This window comes from Chiloscyllium plagiosum, unplaced genomic scaffold (genome assembly GCF_037043375.1).
Source record: "Chiloscyllium plagiosum isolate Xiang-an unplaced genomic scaffold, Cpla_swu_hap1 HiC_scaffold_2, whole genome shotgun sequence".
In the NCBI taxonomy this organism is placed as follows: domain Eukaryota; kingdom Metazoa; phylum Chordata; class Chondrichthyes; order Orectolobiformes; family Hemiscylliidae; genus Chiloscyllium; species Chiloscyllium plagiosum.
In genome coordinates this window covers 124,982,636-124,999,061 of record NW_028270140.1, presented here as the reverse complement: position 1 = coordinate 124,999,061, position 16,426 = coordinate 124,982,636, and the positions used below count along the sequence as shown (strand labels likewise).

Sequence of the window (16,426 nt, the reverse complement as noted above, 5' to 3'; positions counted from 1 at the left end):
TTACTTTCCCATTCCATAATTAATCTGCACATTGTCAATTCCCACGCCCCAACAGAGTGATGTGGCCCAAGTGTTTACTTTTTAAAAACGAAACCATGTATTCATTGTACTTGATTATGTGTTCCCACTGTGACAGAAGTGATCACAAATTGTTAGTTTGTGCTACCTCCTCCCATGCAGAAATAACTGGTCATTGTTCTGAGACATGTTAGAAAGATGACATAACTCTCCAGTAGAAGAACAAAACGTGAAAATCATATGTGTTCAGAATGAAAGAAATCCAATCTGATTGGAAATTGAATTAGATTGTGGGAAAGTTTTTAAAACCTATGTCTGAAGTGGAAATCATCAAATAAAGCCACACAGTAGAGTATGTTTAGCAAGGTGGGGTAGTGAGGATAAGTGTGCACTCTTTCCTACATAAGTTGTTATCAAGGTTAGAAATGTTTCTATTAAGATCATGCTTTGTACTAGCACAATTCGTTGCTGTCCTTGATGCATAATACTTCATGTTCTGCTACTCATTCCAAAAGTTAATCTATTGCATTTCTGTTGTAAAACAGACATCCCTTTTGTGTGGCAAAGTGGGTTTTGGCATTAGTGCAGACATTAGTGATTTGGCATCTTGTGTGTGACATCCCACATGCCAGTCTCAAACAAATTGTCAGTGTCTGATGCTTTGATTTGTATACATCTTTTGTATAAGTCTCAGAGTGAAACTTATTTGGAAGCAATGATTTTATGGTCAACTCTGTCATGCGACCCAAATTTTAAGAGTGCATATGGATATATTTTGCTTGTTTGTATTACAAACTTGATGCAGTGGAATGACTAAATGAATCATTTGACATCTAAGCCCACTTCAAACATCAAAAAGTTTATTGTTTTACACCACCGGGGACATGTTCTTTGGGCTCTACAGGGACTTCGCCACTGAACAAGGGAAAACATGCAGCTTAAATACTCAACCCATGTCAGTTGGCTCTCCTCTAACTGCTCATCCAATTACCTTGGTGTCTCAATATCATGTGATCAGTGGATGGTCAGACCCTTCCCTTCCATCCCTTGATGAGTACCAGAGTTTGGACCAGCCTGGTTCAAGGCTGTACCTTGTTTACTTGTTCAACAGGGCCCATTGCATACATTTCATAACACTCTTTATCTTAATCTAGTTACTTGGATATACACCTTCTATCAATGCAGCTCACCATTGTTTATTCTTGTTTATAGTTTAATTTCAAACAGCCGACTGTGGAAGCTGCTGTTTCGGCTAACCATTTTCCTCTGCCATTTTATGTCAGCTGAGAACCACTTTTAGCCATTTTATACGGCTTCAGTCATCAGCTTCCCTAACACATTCAATACAAAACCCTATCAAAGAGCAGGTCACGCAGGCCTATGATCTTGCTTCGCCATTCAGTAAGATCATAGTTGATCAGATTTTTAATCTCAATTACGTATCCATTTACCTCTGCTTAAAAGTCTTTAAAGATTCTGTAGCCACAGCTGTTGAAGTGTGAAACATTCGAGTAAGGTGGTAGAGATCTCCTTAAATAATGTTTAACACAGCAATTGACTGACTGGGACATCTGTCCCAGAACACTATATGTTTAAATCAAAATTTAAATATTTCCATATCCTTTAATTCTGTTCATGTGACGCAATGACAATTTGAATCGTATATTTACTAATATCTTTATATATCCAATGATAAAAGTTTCAGCTGAGACTGCAGCCAGCAGCATAGGCATAGTTTACACACAAACTTGCTCCTGTTTGGCAAGTCTTATTTTTTTTTCTCTTGCTTCTCTGCTCAAATATATTTGATGTCACCAAACATAAAATCTGCCATGTGCCAATATGATTTGGCAGCTTTTAAGAACAACAAGTAACTCATCTCCTGAGTCCCCAAAGCTCCTTCACCATCTACAAGGCACAAGTCAGGGGTGTGATGGAATATCCCCCCCCCCCCCACTAGCCTGGATGGGTGCAACTCCAACAAAACTCCGGAAGCTTGACACCATCTAGGATAAAGCAGCCCACTTGATTGGCACCACATCTACTCCCTCCACCACTGAAGCTCAGTAGCAGCTGTTTGTACCATCAGCAAGACACACTGCAAAAATTCATCAAAGGTTTACCAAAGCACTTTCTAAACCCACAACTCCTTCTGTCTAGAAGAACCACTGCAGCAGATGCACGGGAACACCATCACCTCCAAGTTCTCATCCAAGCCATTCACTATCCTGACTTGGAAATATATTGCTGTTCCCTCAGTATTGTTTGGTCAAAATCCTGGAGTTCCTTCCCTAACAGCTTTTGTGGGACTACCTGCAGCACATGAATTACAGTGGTTCAAGAATGCAGTTCACCACCTTCTCAAGTACAACTTGGGATGGGCAACAACAGTGTTCCTGATTGGTTTGTTCTAAGCTTTCTGAGTAAGACTGTATATTATTACTGCAACTTTATTGGTGAATTTGTTAAATTGATAAACTGAGTCACATGCTAATTGATTGAAAGTAAAGTTTTTATGTGAATCACAAGGGAACACCGTTCTGAGTAGGATTTTTCTCCTTTCATTTGCTTTCTCATGAGTTTTTTTCCTGAAGGCATGTGCTTGGTTATTTGTTGAACCACAGCAAGTACTACAGATAGGGCAAAAAGACCTGTCCTGCATTGACATAGAGTCATAGAGATGTACAGCATGGAAACAGACCCTTCGGTCCAAACTGTCCATGCCGACCAGAGATCCCAACCCGATCTCGTCCCACCTGCCAGCACCCGGCCCATATCCCTCCAAACCCTTCCTATTCATATACCCATCCAAATGCCTCTTAAATGTTGCAGTTGTACCAGCCTCCACCACATCCTCTGACAGCTCATTCCATACATGTACCACCCTCTACGTGAAACAGTTGCCCCTTAGGTCTCTTTTATGTCTTTCCCCTCTCACCCTAAACCTATGGCCTCTAGTTCTGGACTCCCTGACCCCATGGAAAAGACTTTGTCTATTTATCCTATTCATGCCCCTCATAATTTTGTAAACCTCTGTAAGGTCACCCCTCAGCCTCTGACGCTCCAGGGAAAACACCCCAGCCTGTTCAACCTCTCCGTGCAGCTCAAATCCTCCAACCCTGGCAACATCCTTGTAAATCTTTTCTGAACCCTTTCAAGTTTCACAACATCTTTCCGATAGGAAGGAGACCAGAATTGCATGCAATATTCCAACAGTCAACCACAACAGGATCAAGTCTCATGCTGTTGGCACAAATCTGATCCATTCACTATCTCTCTAGCCAACTGAGCTAACTGACCCCTATTCTATTTAATTAAAGTGAAGATATTAGTTCTGGATGTAGGTTTGCTCGCTGAGCTGGAAGGTTCATTTCCAGACATTTCGTTACCCTATGAGGTAACATCTTCAGTGGGCCTCAGGTAAAGCACTGTGCATGATTCCTGCTTTCTATTTATATGTTTGGGTTTCTTGGGTTGGTGATGTCATTTCCTGTGGTGATGTCCTTTCCTGTTCTTTTTCTCGGTGTGGTAGATGGGGTCTAACACCATGTGTTTGTTGATAAAGTTCCGGTTGGAATGCCATGCTTCTAGGAATTCTCGTGCATGTCTCTGTTTGGCTTGTCCTAAGATGGATGTGCTGTCTCAGTCGAAGTGGTGTCCTTCCTTATCTATATGTAAGGATACTAGTGAGAGAGGATCATGTCGTTTTGTGGCTAATTGGTGTTCATGTATCCTGGTGGCTAGTTTTCTGCCTGTTTGTCCAATGTAGTGTTTGTTACAGTTATTGCACGGTATTTTATAAATGACAGTAGTTTTGCTTGTTGTCTGTATCGGGTCTTTCATGTTCATTAGCTGCTGTTTTAGAGTGTTGGTGGGTTTGTGGGCTACCATGATGCCAAGGGGTCTGAGTAGTCTGGCAGTCATTTCTGAGATGTCTTTGATGTCACCAAAGGAAATGACATCACCAACCCAAAGAAACCCAAACGTATAAATAGAAAGCAGGAATCATGTACAGTGCTTCGCCTGAGGCCCACTGAAGAGGTTACCTAGCAGGGTAATGAAACATCTGGAAATGAACCTTCCAGCTCAGCGAGCAAACCTACATCCAGAACCACAACCTGAGCTACAAATCTTCTCAAAATTCGCTGAGTATATTAGTCCTTGCTGTATGTATTTCATACATTAGCCAATTGTCTTGCATTATTCTTTTAAATGATTCCCTGTTTGCATTCTGTTTCAGATCAGCCTAACTCAGGCCTTCTCCAGTCAGGAGTAATCAGCTGTTATGTGATGTATCTTACTTTCTCTGCATTGGCCAATTCTCCTCCAGAATATGGTACTTGCAAACTTGGTTTAAAAACAATTATGTATTTTTTCACTAAATTATTATTGCTTTTAAATGGATTTGTTGTCTCTCTAAAGATTTAATAGTGTTCAATGTCTTTTACTCTCTGTTCAGTAATGAAGCAAGGAGTGAACACTACAATATGCATTCCTCAGTTATTGGGCAAAGGCCTTCAAACAGATGACAAGCTTGTTTCTGTGCTGGGAGCCATTATCATGTATGGCTGCGTGCTCTATGCCTGGTATGTGCATCTATTACTTTGCTCTTCAAAACAGGGAGAAAAAAAAAACAGAATCTGGGTATGGTTACAGGTTCAGACTTTTATTTGCATTGATCTTACTCATATTTGTCTCACAGATTTGATAAAGCCGTTCCAGTCAAATACTCCATTGATGCAAACTAGCTTTCAGGGCATTCGCAGAACTACAAAAGTGTTCTGATTAAGGACGCCATTCAGCCTATTATATCTGCACCAGCTCTCTCAATGCATTTCATGGCTCTGTGCCGTCCTCTGCCTTTTCCTCATGCCTCTGTACATTGGATAACTTTTTTAAAAAATTGAAACAATGCCCTCTTAAATGCCTGAATTCTAATTTTGGACTTGAGTTGCAAAATTGGAGGCAGCACATGAAATAAAGTTTCCAAGTTTTTAAATTAAATGTATGCATGGACAAGCTCCCATCCACTATATCAGAAATGAATATAAATGTTGTTGATGGTATTTAAAGATTATTAGAATTAGCAGTTGGACAACCTATTTCATCTCATTGTGATGGAATGTACATGATGATGAGTGGAGTGAGAACAGTTCTAAATAACATTATAATCCCTGAATGCTGCATCTTAAACACCAGGTCACAGTCATTTGGACTCATAGAGTCATAGAGATGTACAGCATAGAAACAGATCCTTTGGTCCAACCCATCCGGGCCGACCAGATATCCCAACCCGATCTAGTCCCACCTGCCAGCACCCAGCCCATATCCCTCCAAACTCTTCCTATTCGTATACCCATCCAAATGCCTCTTAAATGTTGCAGTTGTACCAGCCTCCACCACATCCTCTGGCAGCTCATTCCATACACGTACCACCCCCTGTGTGAAAAACCCTGACTTGATTTGTTTTTCCAGATTTTTTTTTTACATTTTAAAATAAAAATGTTTTCCAAAAGAAATTGGGGTTGGAATGCAGAGCATAATGTCTGAAAGCAGCTAGTTTAAAAATTATTGGACGGCTTCAGATTTGGTCCTATGAACTGTAGAGGTGTAAACTGACATAAATTTTCATAACGTCCCATCAGTAACGCGTCAAAGACACCTCTTCCATCACAAAGGGGAGGGGGTTAAAGAAAGTTGCTGTTGATATTTACAAACCAACAGTCACTGCGTGTTAAGTGGGAGGCCCTTGCATTCCAATTATCTCTGTCCAATTACTAATAAACATCCTGCTTAGGAACAGAGTTGACTTGGTCCAAATCTCAGTCAATTTTCAGGGTGTTCAGTATGGCCTGAAGTTGGCTGTCATGGACTGTTCTAAAATTCATTCATGGAATTAGAAGACAAGTGGAAATAAAAAGTAGAGAAGAGATGCTGTCAGCTGTATAGCAGCTGCTGGAGGAGGCATGTTATGTAAATTAAATGTTTTAATGATGGAACTAAGAAACACACTTAGACAATGAACACACATGGCTTGGGGAGGATTTGGCCTCTATACTGAAATATATTTACACTGTTACAATCTGGAAAAATGTGGGAGTGGAGAAGTGACATACTTCTGTTGAGACTTTGTGATTAATGGATTCTTGAGTAGAATGCCAACAATCCCAACATCATTTGGAAAAAAAAATATTTTCTTTGTTCTTTCTTTTAGTCTAACTTCAACAACACGTTCCAGCTCAGCCACCCTGGGAGTGAGCACAGTTCGAAACTCAGAGCCAACTGTAAGTATATATCTGATTTGCCAAAGTGGAATGTTTGTTTCAACCTGGTGTGCTGTTAATTCACACACATTCCAGTGCTGATTCACTGACTTACGTCCCATGCAAATACTGGAACATATTTATCCAGGGTGCACTGATTTTATTGGGGCATGCAATGGAAAATGAATTGTATGAGCTAAAGAAAAGTTGTTTGTTGGTATCTTTATTTTGTAGCATTCAGTTAAAATATCTTAGAAAGTGGTGTTGATTTTTTTTCACAGATACCATTTTCTTCATTTGTAACTATAATCACTAGCTAAGCGAGAACTGTCATTTTAAAAAAAAAGATAAATGACTAGCTAGTTCTTTTAAAATGAACTTTTTGTAAAAATCTGCCTTGACTTGATGTTAGGAAGGGATTTTCCAGCTTTAATTCAATTTCAGAAAGTAGGCCCAAAGAAGATTTCATTTCATTTTTTGCTAATTGCATAAGATTGAAAATTGGTCAGTTCAAGTCTGAATGATATTATAGATCCTGGGTGTGTCTTGATGTTTTTTCAACCTCCTATTCAGTCTATCTACAGTGAAGGTTATATATTTCCAAAGAAACCTGTGCAAAGTTTCTGTCTATGATCTGGTAGTCTACTTTTTTAAGATTTATTTTTAAAATTGTTATTTTAATGGAATTTATTAGTTTACTCCCTGCAAAATATTTATATTAAGGGTTTGGTGGGTGGAGTATGTTTAATTATAGATGTATGTCTGGTGTGTTAGTGAGAAATTCCTGTTGATGCAGACATTCAAACAGAATAAACGTGTGTGTGTGTGTGTGTGTGTGTGTGAGAGAGAGAGAGAGAGAGAGAGACACCCTGTTAATATGCAGTTGTAGTCATGCCTTCGCCAGTGCCTCAAGAGTATCAGAAACATAGATCGGAGAAACGTCTCTCCTGAGTAGATGGATCAATAACTAGGGGCCACATTTTTAAAATAAGAAGCAGAGGTTTCGAGGGGATTTGAGGATAACTGTCTTCCCCCAGAGGGTGCTGGGTATCTCGCACTCACTGGTGGTAGAGGCACGAATTCTCATGGCAATGAAGAAGTATTTAGATGCGCAATTGAAATGCCATAACATTCAAGGCTACAGGTCAAGTTCTCGAAAATAGTGTTTGAATAGAAAGGTGCTTAATGGCTGGTAGGGACATGATAGGCCAAATGGCTTTTTTTTTTCCCATGCTGTAAAAACCCTCTGACTCTATCTGCATATTTTATACATTATAGTTGCAAACTTGAGGTCTAATTTACCCACAGCTTGCTTGCATGATGCTCTTGTTAATGGTGTTGAAATAGAAAAAGTCCCAGTGTTGCAATCTCATGAATAAAGTGTTGAGTAAGCTTTTTCAAAACATGGTGAACATCATCACTGTGTAATGATCCTCATTGCTGTTTTCACTTTGGGACTGATATGCAGTCTGCCAGTCTTTATGTAGATTGTGAGATCAGAACAAACTATCAGCAATTCAACTACGAAAAGCTGAACATCTTGCAAAAATCTGTATTGAACAGTTGTAGTCCAGGAGAGGAAAATGCCCTTACCATGAGCATATCAATAAAGTCAAGAATCAATTGCATTATGCTGTCCTATAGGGGAATATAGATTTACTTGTGTTTATCCCTAAGCAGTATGTTATTTTCTCATTCCTTCCCACTCCACAGTGGGAGCATTAAGGATTGAAGGATGGGCACTGTCTTGTTTGTGGACAATGCAGTCCCTTTATAGCTATGACTGAATGCCTGTTGTACACCTTCTGTGGGATTGTGCCCTGAACTGAAGAATGAAGGAAGGGCATCAAACTAAGGAAGAAAGACTACTGTTTTTTTACTGAAAATACAAATTACAAGTTAATGTAAAGTTGTTTACATTCTGTCAACATTTTTGTCTTGTACTCATTAGGATAAATGAAAGAATGTTGAGGACTTACAATAGAAAAGGTTGCTGTTTGGTTGGCAAGTCAATTCTAGTTGGTGTTGCCATGGAGAATGTACCACAAAGCTGTTACTACCCAATGTTTTTCTTTATTTCAAAAAAAGCTGCAATACCCAGACACACTATTTTTGCCTGTAGAAGAAAAAGGCATATGATTATATAAACTTCGAACAAGTGTAAGTGAGCCACATTGCAAGCCAGACTGATGGACTTCAATTACTTGTTAACACATTTGGGGTTGATCAGCATGTGCTGTCCAATAACAGTTGCGTCTAAAATTAGGCGTAATGTTTTGAATCTTCCAAGCATATGCTCAGTCCTCTGCCAATCGAAAGGATGTGATATTTGCTATGATCCACCAATTGTTGAGACAAACAACCTGCATAGCTGGCTTCACAACAGTACTGACAATTACAAATCTGATTATTCATTTCTTTGTGTTAGGTGGAAAGCCTTTTTGCCTCGTTTGCAGCATCCTGTTAATACTGAATATCACTGGCTTTTCCTACTGTATAGTAGCAGTGTGAAATGGCTAGCTTAACCAGTTATTCAAATTTTAAGGCACTTTATCCTTTCAGGGTAATTTGGGAGAGACTGGGCACTTCACAGGTTTGAAGGTAGCAAACTTGGGTTAATTCATTAGTTTACTGCAGGCCATGACATCAGACATATATCTCAGCAACTGATAAATTGTATCAAGCAGTATGCCTCTTCAGGTTTTTCCACCTATTGCAACCATGTCCACCCTTTCCTCAACCAAGGATTCCCCATTGTGATAGTCAACAGGGTCCTGAGCCAAGTCCAACCCCTTTCCTGCACCTCTACCTTTACCCTTTTCTCTTCTGTTCCAAACACCAACAGGATCACTTTGGTCCTCACTTATCACCCCAACATCGTCTGTACTCAAGTGATCATAAGCTGGCATTTCTGTCACGTTAAGCAGGATGCCACCATCAGACACACATTCCCCTTTCCTCTCTCATCAGCATTCAGCAGGACCATTCCATCCAAACACTGATCCAATCCTCTTCCACTTCCAACATCACCTCACACCTCCCTCAGCACCTTCCCCTGAAACACCTGTCTCTTTACTTCCTCCCTCTTCAGTATCCAAGGGTCCAAACACATCATCTGGGTAAAGCAGCGCTTTACCTGCACTTCATACAATCTCATCTACTGCATTTGTTGCTCACAATGTTATCTCCTCTACATTGGAGAGATTAAACATACACTGGTTAACTGCTTTGCAGAGCTCCTACATTTTGACTCTAAAATTGACCCTGCGCTTCCTGTTGGCCACTTCAACCCATCGCTATGTTCTCTGGCCAACGTTTCTGTCTCAGGCTTGGTGCAGTGCTCCAGTGAAGCTCGGCTCAAGCTGGAAGAACAGCACCTCATTTTCCATTTGGGAAGCCTGCAGCCTTCACGGATTAATATCGAGTTAAATCATTTTACAGCCTGAATTCTACTTTCCATGTCCTTTTATCCACCCAAACACCCCAGGCCCTGTCAGTACACAGCCTGCTTTAAGCACAGCCAGCTCATTTATATGTTCTCATGGCCCCATTAGCAGCTCTTCTTTCCTCCTGGCTCACCATTATCCTTCCCGTTGCATAACTATCTTTTTCTCTCTGGATCCATCTCCACTTATCGCTCCCTCCTCTACCCCTAACCCCACCCCATTTTCAGCATATGTATCCTCTTTTTCGAAGCTGCCATCAGTTCTGAAGAAGGGTCACTGGATGTAAACGTTTTCTCTGCTTTCTCACTACAGATGCTGCCAAATCTGTTGCGGTCCTCCAGCAATTTCTGTTTTTGTTCCAGAGTTCCAGATTTTTATTATTATGCTTCTTTATCTGTTCACAATAAACTAAATACAGACTGTACTCATCCCTTAATTGTACAGTATAATGTCTGATACTTCATGTGATACTGCAATTTAGTGTGATAAAAATTACTCTAATCAGTCAGGCTCGTGTTCTACCTTTGTTATATTTGCTGGAAACTGCGTAATTTCACACATGGGAACTTATTTTTTTTGGGCGGGAAAGGAACCTATCCACTCATTCCACCTTTTTTTTTTTGAATGAACCAAAATCTTAGGGGAGGCAATGGTTCCCTGGTTCATTCTCCTTGGCAACCCCTTGACCGTTCAAAGTTAACTTGCCCTACCAACCAGCATCCTCTGGAACCTCTGCTCTTTGTGATTTTTATAAAAGACTTGGATGTGGAAGTGGAAGGGTGGGTTAGTAAGTTTGCAGATGTCACAAAAGTTGGTGGAGTCGTGGATAGTACAGAGGGCTGTTGTAGGTTGCGATGAGACATTGACAGGATGCAGAGCTGGGCCCGTAAGTGGCAGATGGAGTTCAACCTGGAAAAGTGTGAAGTCATTCACTTTGGAAGATCGAATTTGATGCAGAATACTGGTTAAAGGCAGGATTCTTGGCAGTGTGGAGGAACAGGGGGATCTTTGGGTCCATGTCCATAGATCCCTCAAAGTTGCCACCCAGGTTGATAGGGTTGTTAAGAAGGCATTCATTAGCAGGGGGATTGAGTTTAAGAGCCATGAGGTTATGCTGCAGCTCTATAGTGTCCTAGTTTGACCACAATTGAAATATTGTATTCTGTTCTGTTCGTCTCATTATAAGAAAGATGTGTAAGCTTTCGAGAGGGTGCAGCGGAGATTTACCAGGATACTGCCTGGACTGGAGGAAATGTCTTATGAAGAAAGATTGAAGGAGCTAATTAGTGTAAGAAGGATGAGAGGTGGCTTGATAGAGGTGTACAAGGTGTTGAGAGGCATAGATAGAATTGATTGACGGAGACTTCTTCCCATGGCAGAAATGTCTATCATGAGGGACCACAATTTTAAGGTGATTGGAGGAAGGTTTGGGGGAGATGTCAGAGATAGGTTCTTTACTGGGAGAGTGATAGGTCCATGGAATGGACTGCCAGCAGTGGTAGTAGAGTCAGATACATTAGGGACATTTAAGCGACTTTTGGATAGGCACATGGAAGGGCATATAGGTCAGTCTGATCTTAGAGTAGGATAAAACGCTGGCACAACATCATCGGCCAAAGGGCCTGTACTTTGCTGTACTGTTCCATGTTTTCATATATGGTGAAATGCTGCACACCTCGAAATTTTACATTCTTGCTTCTGTCCCAAAAATGCAAGATGAAAAGAAAAGGGTATTATTAAGCTGGACAGGGTGCAGAAGAGATTTAGGATGTTGCTGGGAATAGAGGGTTTGAGTTATGAGGAGAGGCTGCATAGACTGGAACTTTTTCCACTGGACCATAGAAGGTTTAGCGGCGACCTTTAGAAGTTTATAAATTTGAGGGGCATAAATAAAGTGGATGGCAGGTGTCTTTTCCCTAAAGTGCGGGATTAAGTCTAGTGGGCATATTTTTAAGGTGTAAAGAGAAAGTTTTTAAAAAAGACATGAGAGCCATTTATTTTCAATACAGAGATGTTCAAGTGTGGAATGAACTGCCAGAGGAAGTGATGGATGCAGGTGCAGTTGCAATGTTTAAAAGACATATAGATAAATACGTGAATAAGCAATGTTTGGGGGGAATGTGGGCCAAGCACAGGCAGGTGGGACTGGTTTAATTTAGGATTATAGTTGGCATGAACTGGTTGGACCACAGGGTCTGTTTCCATGCTGTATGACCCAGTGAAAAGCTTCAACGTTTTGCTAACCACACTCACGTTCTGTACTATCAACTGACTTGTTAATCCAGTGCTGTGAATCATTCAATCCTAGCATATGTTGGAATGATACAGTTCTGTCCAAAATCCTGTGTGATTATATGAGCAGCCTTTTAACGTAACTCCTCATTATCTTACAGGAAGCTCGCTGCTGCTTCTGCTTTGCACCAGATGAGGAAGGTAAGGTCCAATCATCCATTATTTAAATTTGTAAACACACAAATTGGCAGTGAAAATAGTCATTGCTAGTAATCTAAAGCAGGCAAAATCATAATTGCTTGTCTCATCTATGACAAACCTAACTTGCAGATCTACTGTAATCAGCAAATGCAAAATTGCCTGCTTTATGATCCCAACAATGTGCAATTTTGCTTCCACTGGCTGGAGTTGCAGTCAGTGGCGATTTTGTTTCTTCTGGGGAGAATGTCACCATTATATTGGGGATTTCAGATTTTGCAAGCATATTTCCAGTGAAGTTCAGACAGTAATTTAGGGCTCTTCACATCCTCTTTCGTTTGAATATGTGGATCTAGGCATTGCTGTATAAGACAAGTTGTGTAATGTTTTATGCTGAGTCAATGAGGCTTCCCCTTCTTTACTCATTAATTCTGCTGCTACAGTTTTGTCATGCGTGCTCCATCCGAAACCAATGCAGTTTTGAGAGTATTGGGATAAGGAGGAGTTTTAAGATCAGCTTTTTTAATGTTCGGAAACTCTGAAATGCCACAGGGGTACGATGTTGGAAAAGTACTTGTTTTTAATATTCACTGATGGTGAAGAGATGTAACCAACTAGTTAAGCTAAACAGAGTAAGCAGCAAGTGATAGACAGAGCTAAGTAATGCCACAACTATCAATCTGATCGAAGGCTCTGTATTCCAGCCACATCTGGTCGTGAATCATGTTGGACAATTAAATAACCCACTGGAGGGAGAGGCTCCGCAAACATTCCCATCCTCAATGATGGGGAGCCCAGCACACCAGTGCAAAAGATGAGCCTGATTCATTGGTTGTGGGAACGCTTAGCTCTGTCTGTTGCTGGCTACTTTAGCGTTTTGCATGCAAATAGTCCTGTTTGTAGCTTCACCAGGTTGATGCTTCCCTTTAGTTACGCTTGATGCTGCTCCTGGCATGCCTTCTGTTATTCTCTTCATTGAACCAGGGTAACAGTAGAGTTGGGGTATGCTCCATCACAAGATTTGCAGTTTGTGTTGAAGTATGATTCTGCTGATGCTGATGACCCAGAGCACCTCATGGATGCCCAGTCTCTAGTTACTAGATCTGTTCGAAGTTTGTTGCTTTGGCACTGTCATAATATCACAAAATACAATGTAAGGTATTCTCAACATGAAATGAGATTTTGGCCACTCACAGTCCTTGTGGAGACACTCTTGCCAATACTGTCAAGGACAGAGGCTTCTGCAGCTGGCAGAATAGTGAGGATGAGGTTGAGTATGTTTTTGCCTCTTGTCGGTTCCCTCACCACCTGCCACAGATCTGGTCAAGCAACTACATCCTTTAGGACCTGACCAGCTCGAGCACTAGTGCTGGTTTCAAAGCACTCTTATGGACATTGAAATCCCCCACCCAGAGTAGAATCTGTGCCTTGTCACCTTTATGCTTCTCCAAATGGTGTTCAAAGTGGCTGATGAATCAGTACTCCTCCAAGAGGAACCTGCACATGGCAATGTGCAGGTTTCCTTGCTAATACTTGAGCTGATGCCATGAGAATTTATGGTGTCCACATTCAATGTAAGGGGCTCTCAGAGTAACTCCCTCCTGATTATTTACCATTGTGTCTTCACCTGCTGGTGGAACAGGATATACCCAGGGATAATGCTGCTGGGACATGATGTACCCAGGGATAATGCTGCTGGTGAAAGGTATGATTCAATGAGTTTGACTGAATTATGGGGACAGTTCTCCCAGTTTTGGCACTAATCCTCAGATGTTGGGAAGCAGGAATTTGCAGGGTTGATGTGACACTGTTTGCTGTTGCTGTTTGTTTCCATTGTTTTAGTTGATGCATAGGAATGAAATCTGGCAGACCCTTTCTTGAGATTCCTTGGCAGTTGATACAACTGAATGGTTTCCTCCATTGAAGAGGGCATATAAGAGGCAACCTCCTGACTGTGTGATCTGGAGTCACGTGTAGGCTAGACCAAGTAAGGTTTACCAGATCTAAAGCTTACCAGGCAAAGGTTTCCTTTTTGAAGAATACTCATGATGTCAATCGACAATGATTTCATAGTCACGTTAGATATTTCAAACTCCAGTTATTGAATTCAAATTTCATTCTCAGCCATGGTAGGATCTGAACCTGGATCTGCAGCATGTTATTAGTCCAGTGAAAATATCACAACACCATCACCTCGTCTCAAACTATCTTCAGTCTCAGGAACAGCATTGTGGAAGTTATCAAATGTGAAGTCTAAGTAATCCCCTCATAACAGACAATAGGATTCAAGTTGAAGTCCTTTTTTAATTTGGTTTTGGTTATAGTTTATTTTGAAAGGAAACGTTTGTGTTTAAATGCCAGTTTTCAGTAGAGACCACAAACTATTATTTTTAGTTGCTGTTTTCCTTTTCAGAGCTACAGTTTATCACTTCTGTCTTTAATTAACCAAACTAAAGTTTCTTTCACATTGAGCATGCAATACCAGAGTTAGGCATGGGGTATATAAAGTTTGAAAGGAAACTGTTCAACAGATGTGATTTCTTTGTGTAATTTAAAAAATGTATTTATCAAAAATTTCTTTTAAAAGTCCTTTTTAAACGTCACCACCACCACAGGGTATATGTGATTTGGGCTCCTTTAACTCTCTGATAAGGCAAAATGAACAATTCCTGGACTTTTGATTGTGAATGATATTTTTGAACCAGAGGTAGTGTGGGAAAACGTCCCTGGAATAATTATCTGCTTAGATTTTTAAAATTTCTGTCCATAACCTCACCTGAAGATGGGGAGATGCCTGACCGCCATTTGGCACTTGCCCAATGTAAAACCAGCCACCTTCTGCAAATCCTAAGGAGTGATGGTTTGCAGCCAAGAATCTGTCTTGCATCACTGTGGAGCTGTGATGTTCTCTCAGAACCCCTCGTTCTTAGTTGACAAGAGCTTATATTGTGCCTCTGTCCTTTTGTGACATCTTGCAATAGTATCAGATTCAGTCTGAGCTGGCTTGTGGATTGAATAGTAAGCGTGGGCCCCTCATTGCTGTTTGTTGTACTTCATAAAGGTGATAGCTCTGTGATCTCATACAGTGACGTGTCTACCTTCATATGGCAGGTAACTATAAAGTCGATGGAGCGGAGAAAGGAATCCAGAAGGTGATCCACAATGAGAATAGCGGCGTTGTGTATAGTTACTCCTTCTTCCACTTTGTCTTTTTTCTTGGTTCCCTGTATGTGATGATGACATTAACAAACTGGTTTCAGTAAGTAAACAGCAACTAATTTCTTTAAAATTTCTGTAAAAGTGTGGAAGGAAAGACTCCCATATGCAGCATACCAAAACCTCGACAAAATCACTTTGCAGCCATGAAGTCCTTTTGAACCGTAGTGATGGTTTTAATGTAGGGATTGCAGCGATAACATATACATGCCCAGTTAGATTTCCTGTGGTGCTCGCCGTGAAGAATATTTTTAAAAAATGCCATTGAATGTCTGGATAAATTTGTCTCTTCAGCCAGATTATGCACATAAATTAATCTGTAACTACTCCTACTTATATAACTAGGAATGATATAGATGAACATAAAAATAATTTGTGTAACTGTGGAATGAATCAAAATCTTTTGGTGTGTGGAAGCGTACTGCATACTGTTTATTTTTGCTACAAAATTGTTATTCAGCCAAGAAAAGGACTCCTGAGGTTTCTGTTTGCATTTTCTTTGTTATGTTCAAGTCTGTATTTAGACTTTGCTGAAGGATTGTGGATATCAGCCGAGAGTAAAGGGAAGACCTTTAGGATGGAGATGAGGAGAGTATGGAGGCCAGGTCATTGAGTACATTTTAAACCGGAATAGATAAGTGGATCAAGGATTACAGGGAGAAAGCAGGAAAACGGGATTGAGAAACTTATTAGCAATAATTGAATGGCAGAGCAGACTTGATGGGCTGAATGGCCGAATTTCTGCTCCTTTGTCTTATGGTCTTATCATTTACCGAATGTCATTCCCATTCATGGGATTGAAATGCAGTTGGACCTAGACTGGCATAGGAATCTACATTGTCCATTACTGGGGGTGGGTAAGCTAGTTAACTGGGCGGTTGGTTTGCAATGCAGAGTAATGCCAACAGTGCAAGTTGGCTGAGATTACCATGAAGGAGTCTCCTTGTTAGCCTCTCTCCTTGCCTGAAATGTGATGACACTCTGGTTAACTCACCTCCAGTCATGTCTCTCTTAATGAGAGAGCAACCCTAAGGTCTGGTAGCACTACGATGA

The 16,426-nt window shown here is 40.7% G+C and overlaps 1 protein-coding gene across 1 annotated transcript in view; it reads left to right on the top strand.

Moving 5' to 3' along the window:
• serinc5 (serine incorporator 5) overlaps positions 1-16,426 on the top strand; it is a 76,303-nt gene that overhangs the window by 55,295 nt on the left and 4,582 nt on the right. Inside the window, exons 7-11 of the mRNA XM_043706685.2 lie at positions 4,259-4,354; positions 4,478-4,604; positions 6,233-6,302; positions 12,121-12,160; positions 15,269-15,416. Of these exons, the coding sequence (XP_043562620.1) occupies positions 4,259-4,354; positions 4,478-4,604; positions 6,233-6,302; positions 12,121-12,160; positions 15,269-15,416 (481 nt within the window). The remainder of the gene's footprint in view (positions 1-4,258; positions 4,355-4,477; positions 4,605-6,232; positions 6,303-12,120; positions 12,161-15,268; positions 15,417-16,426) is intronic.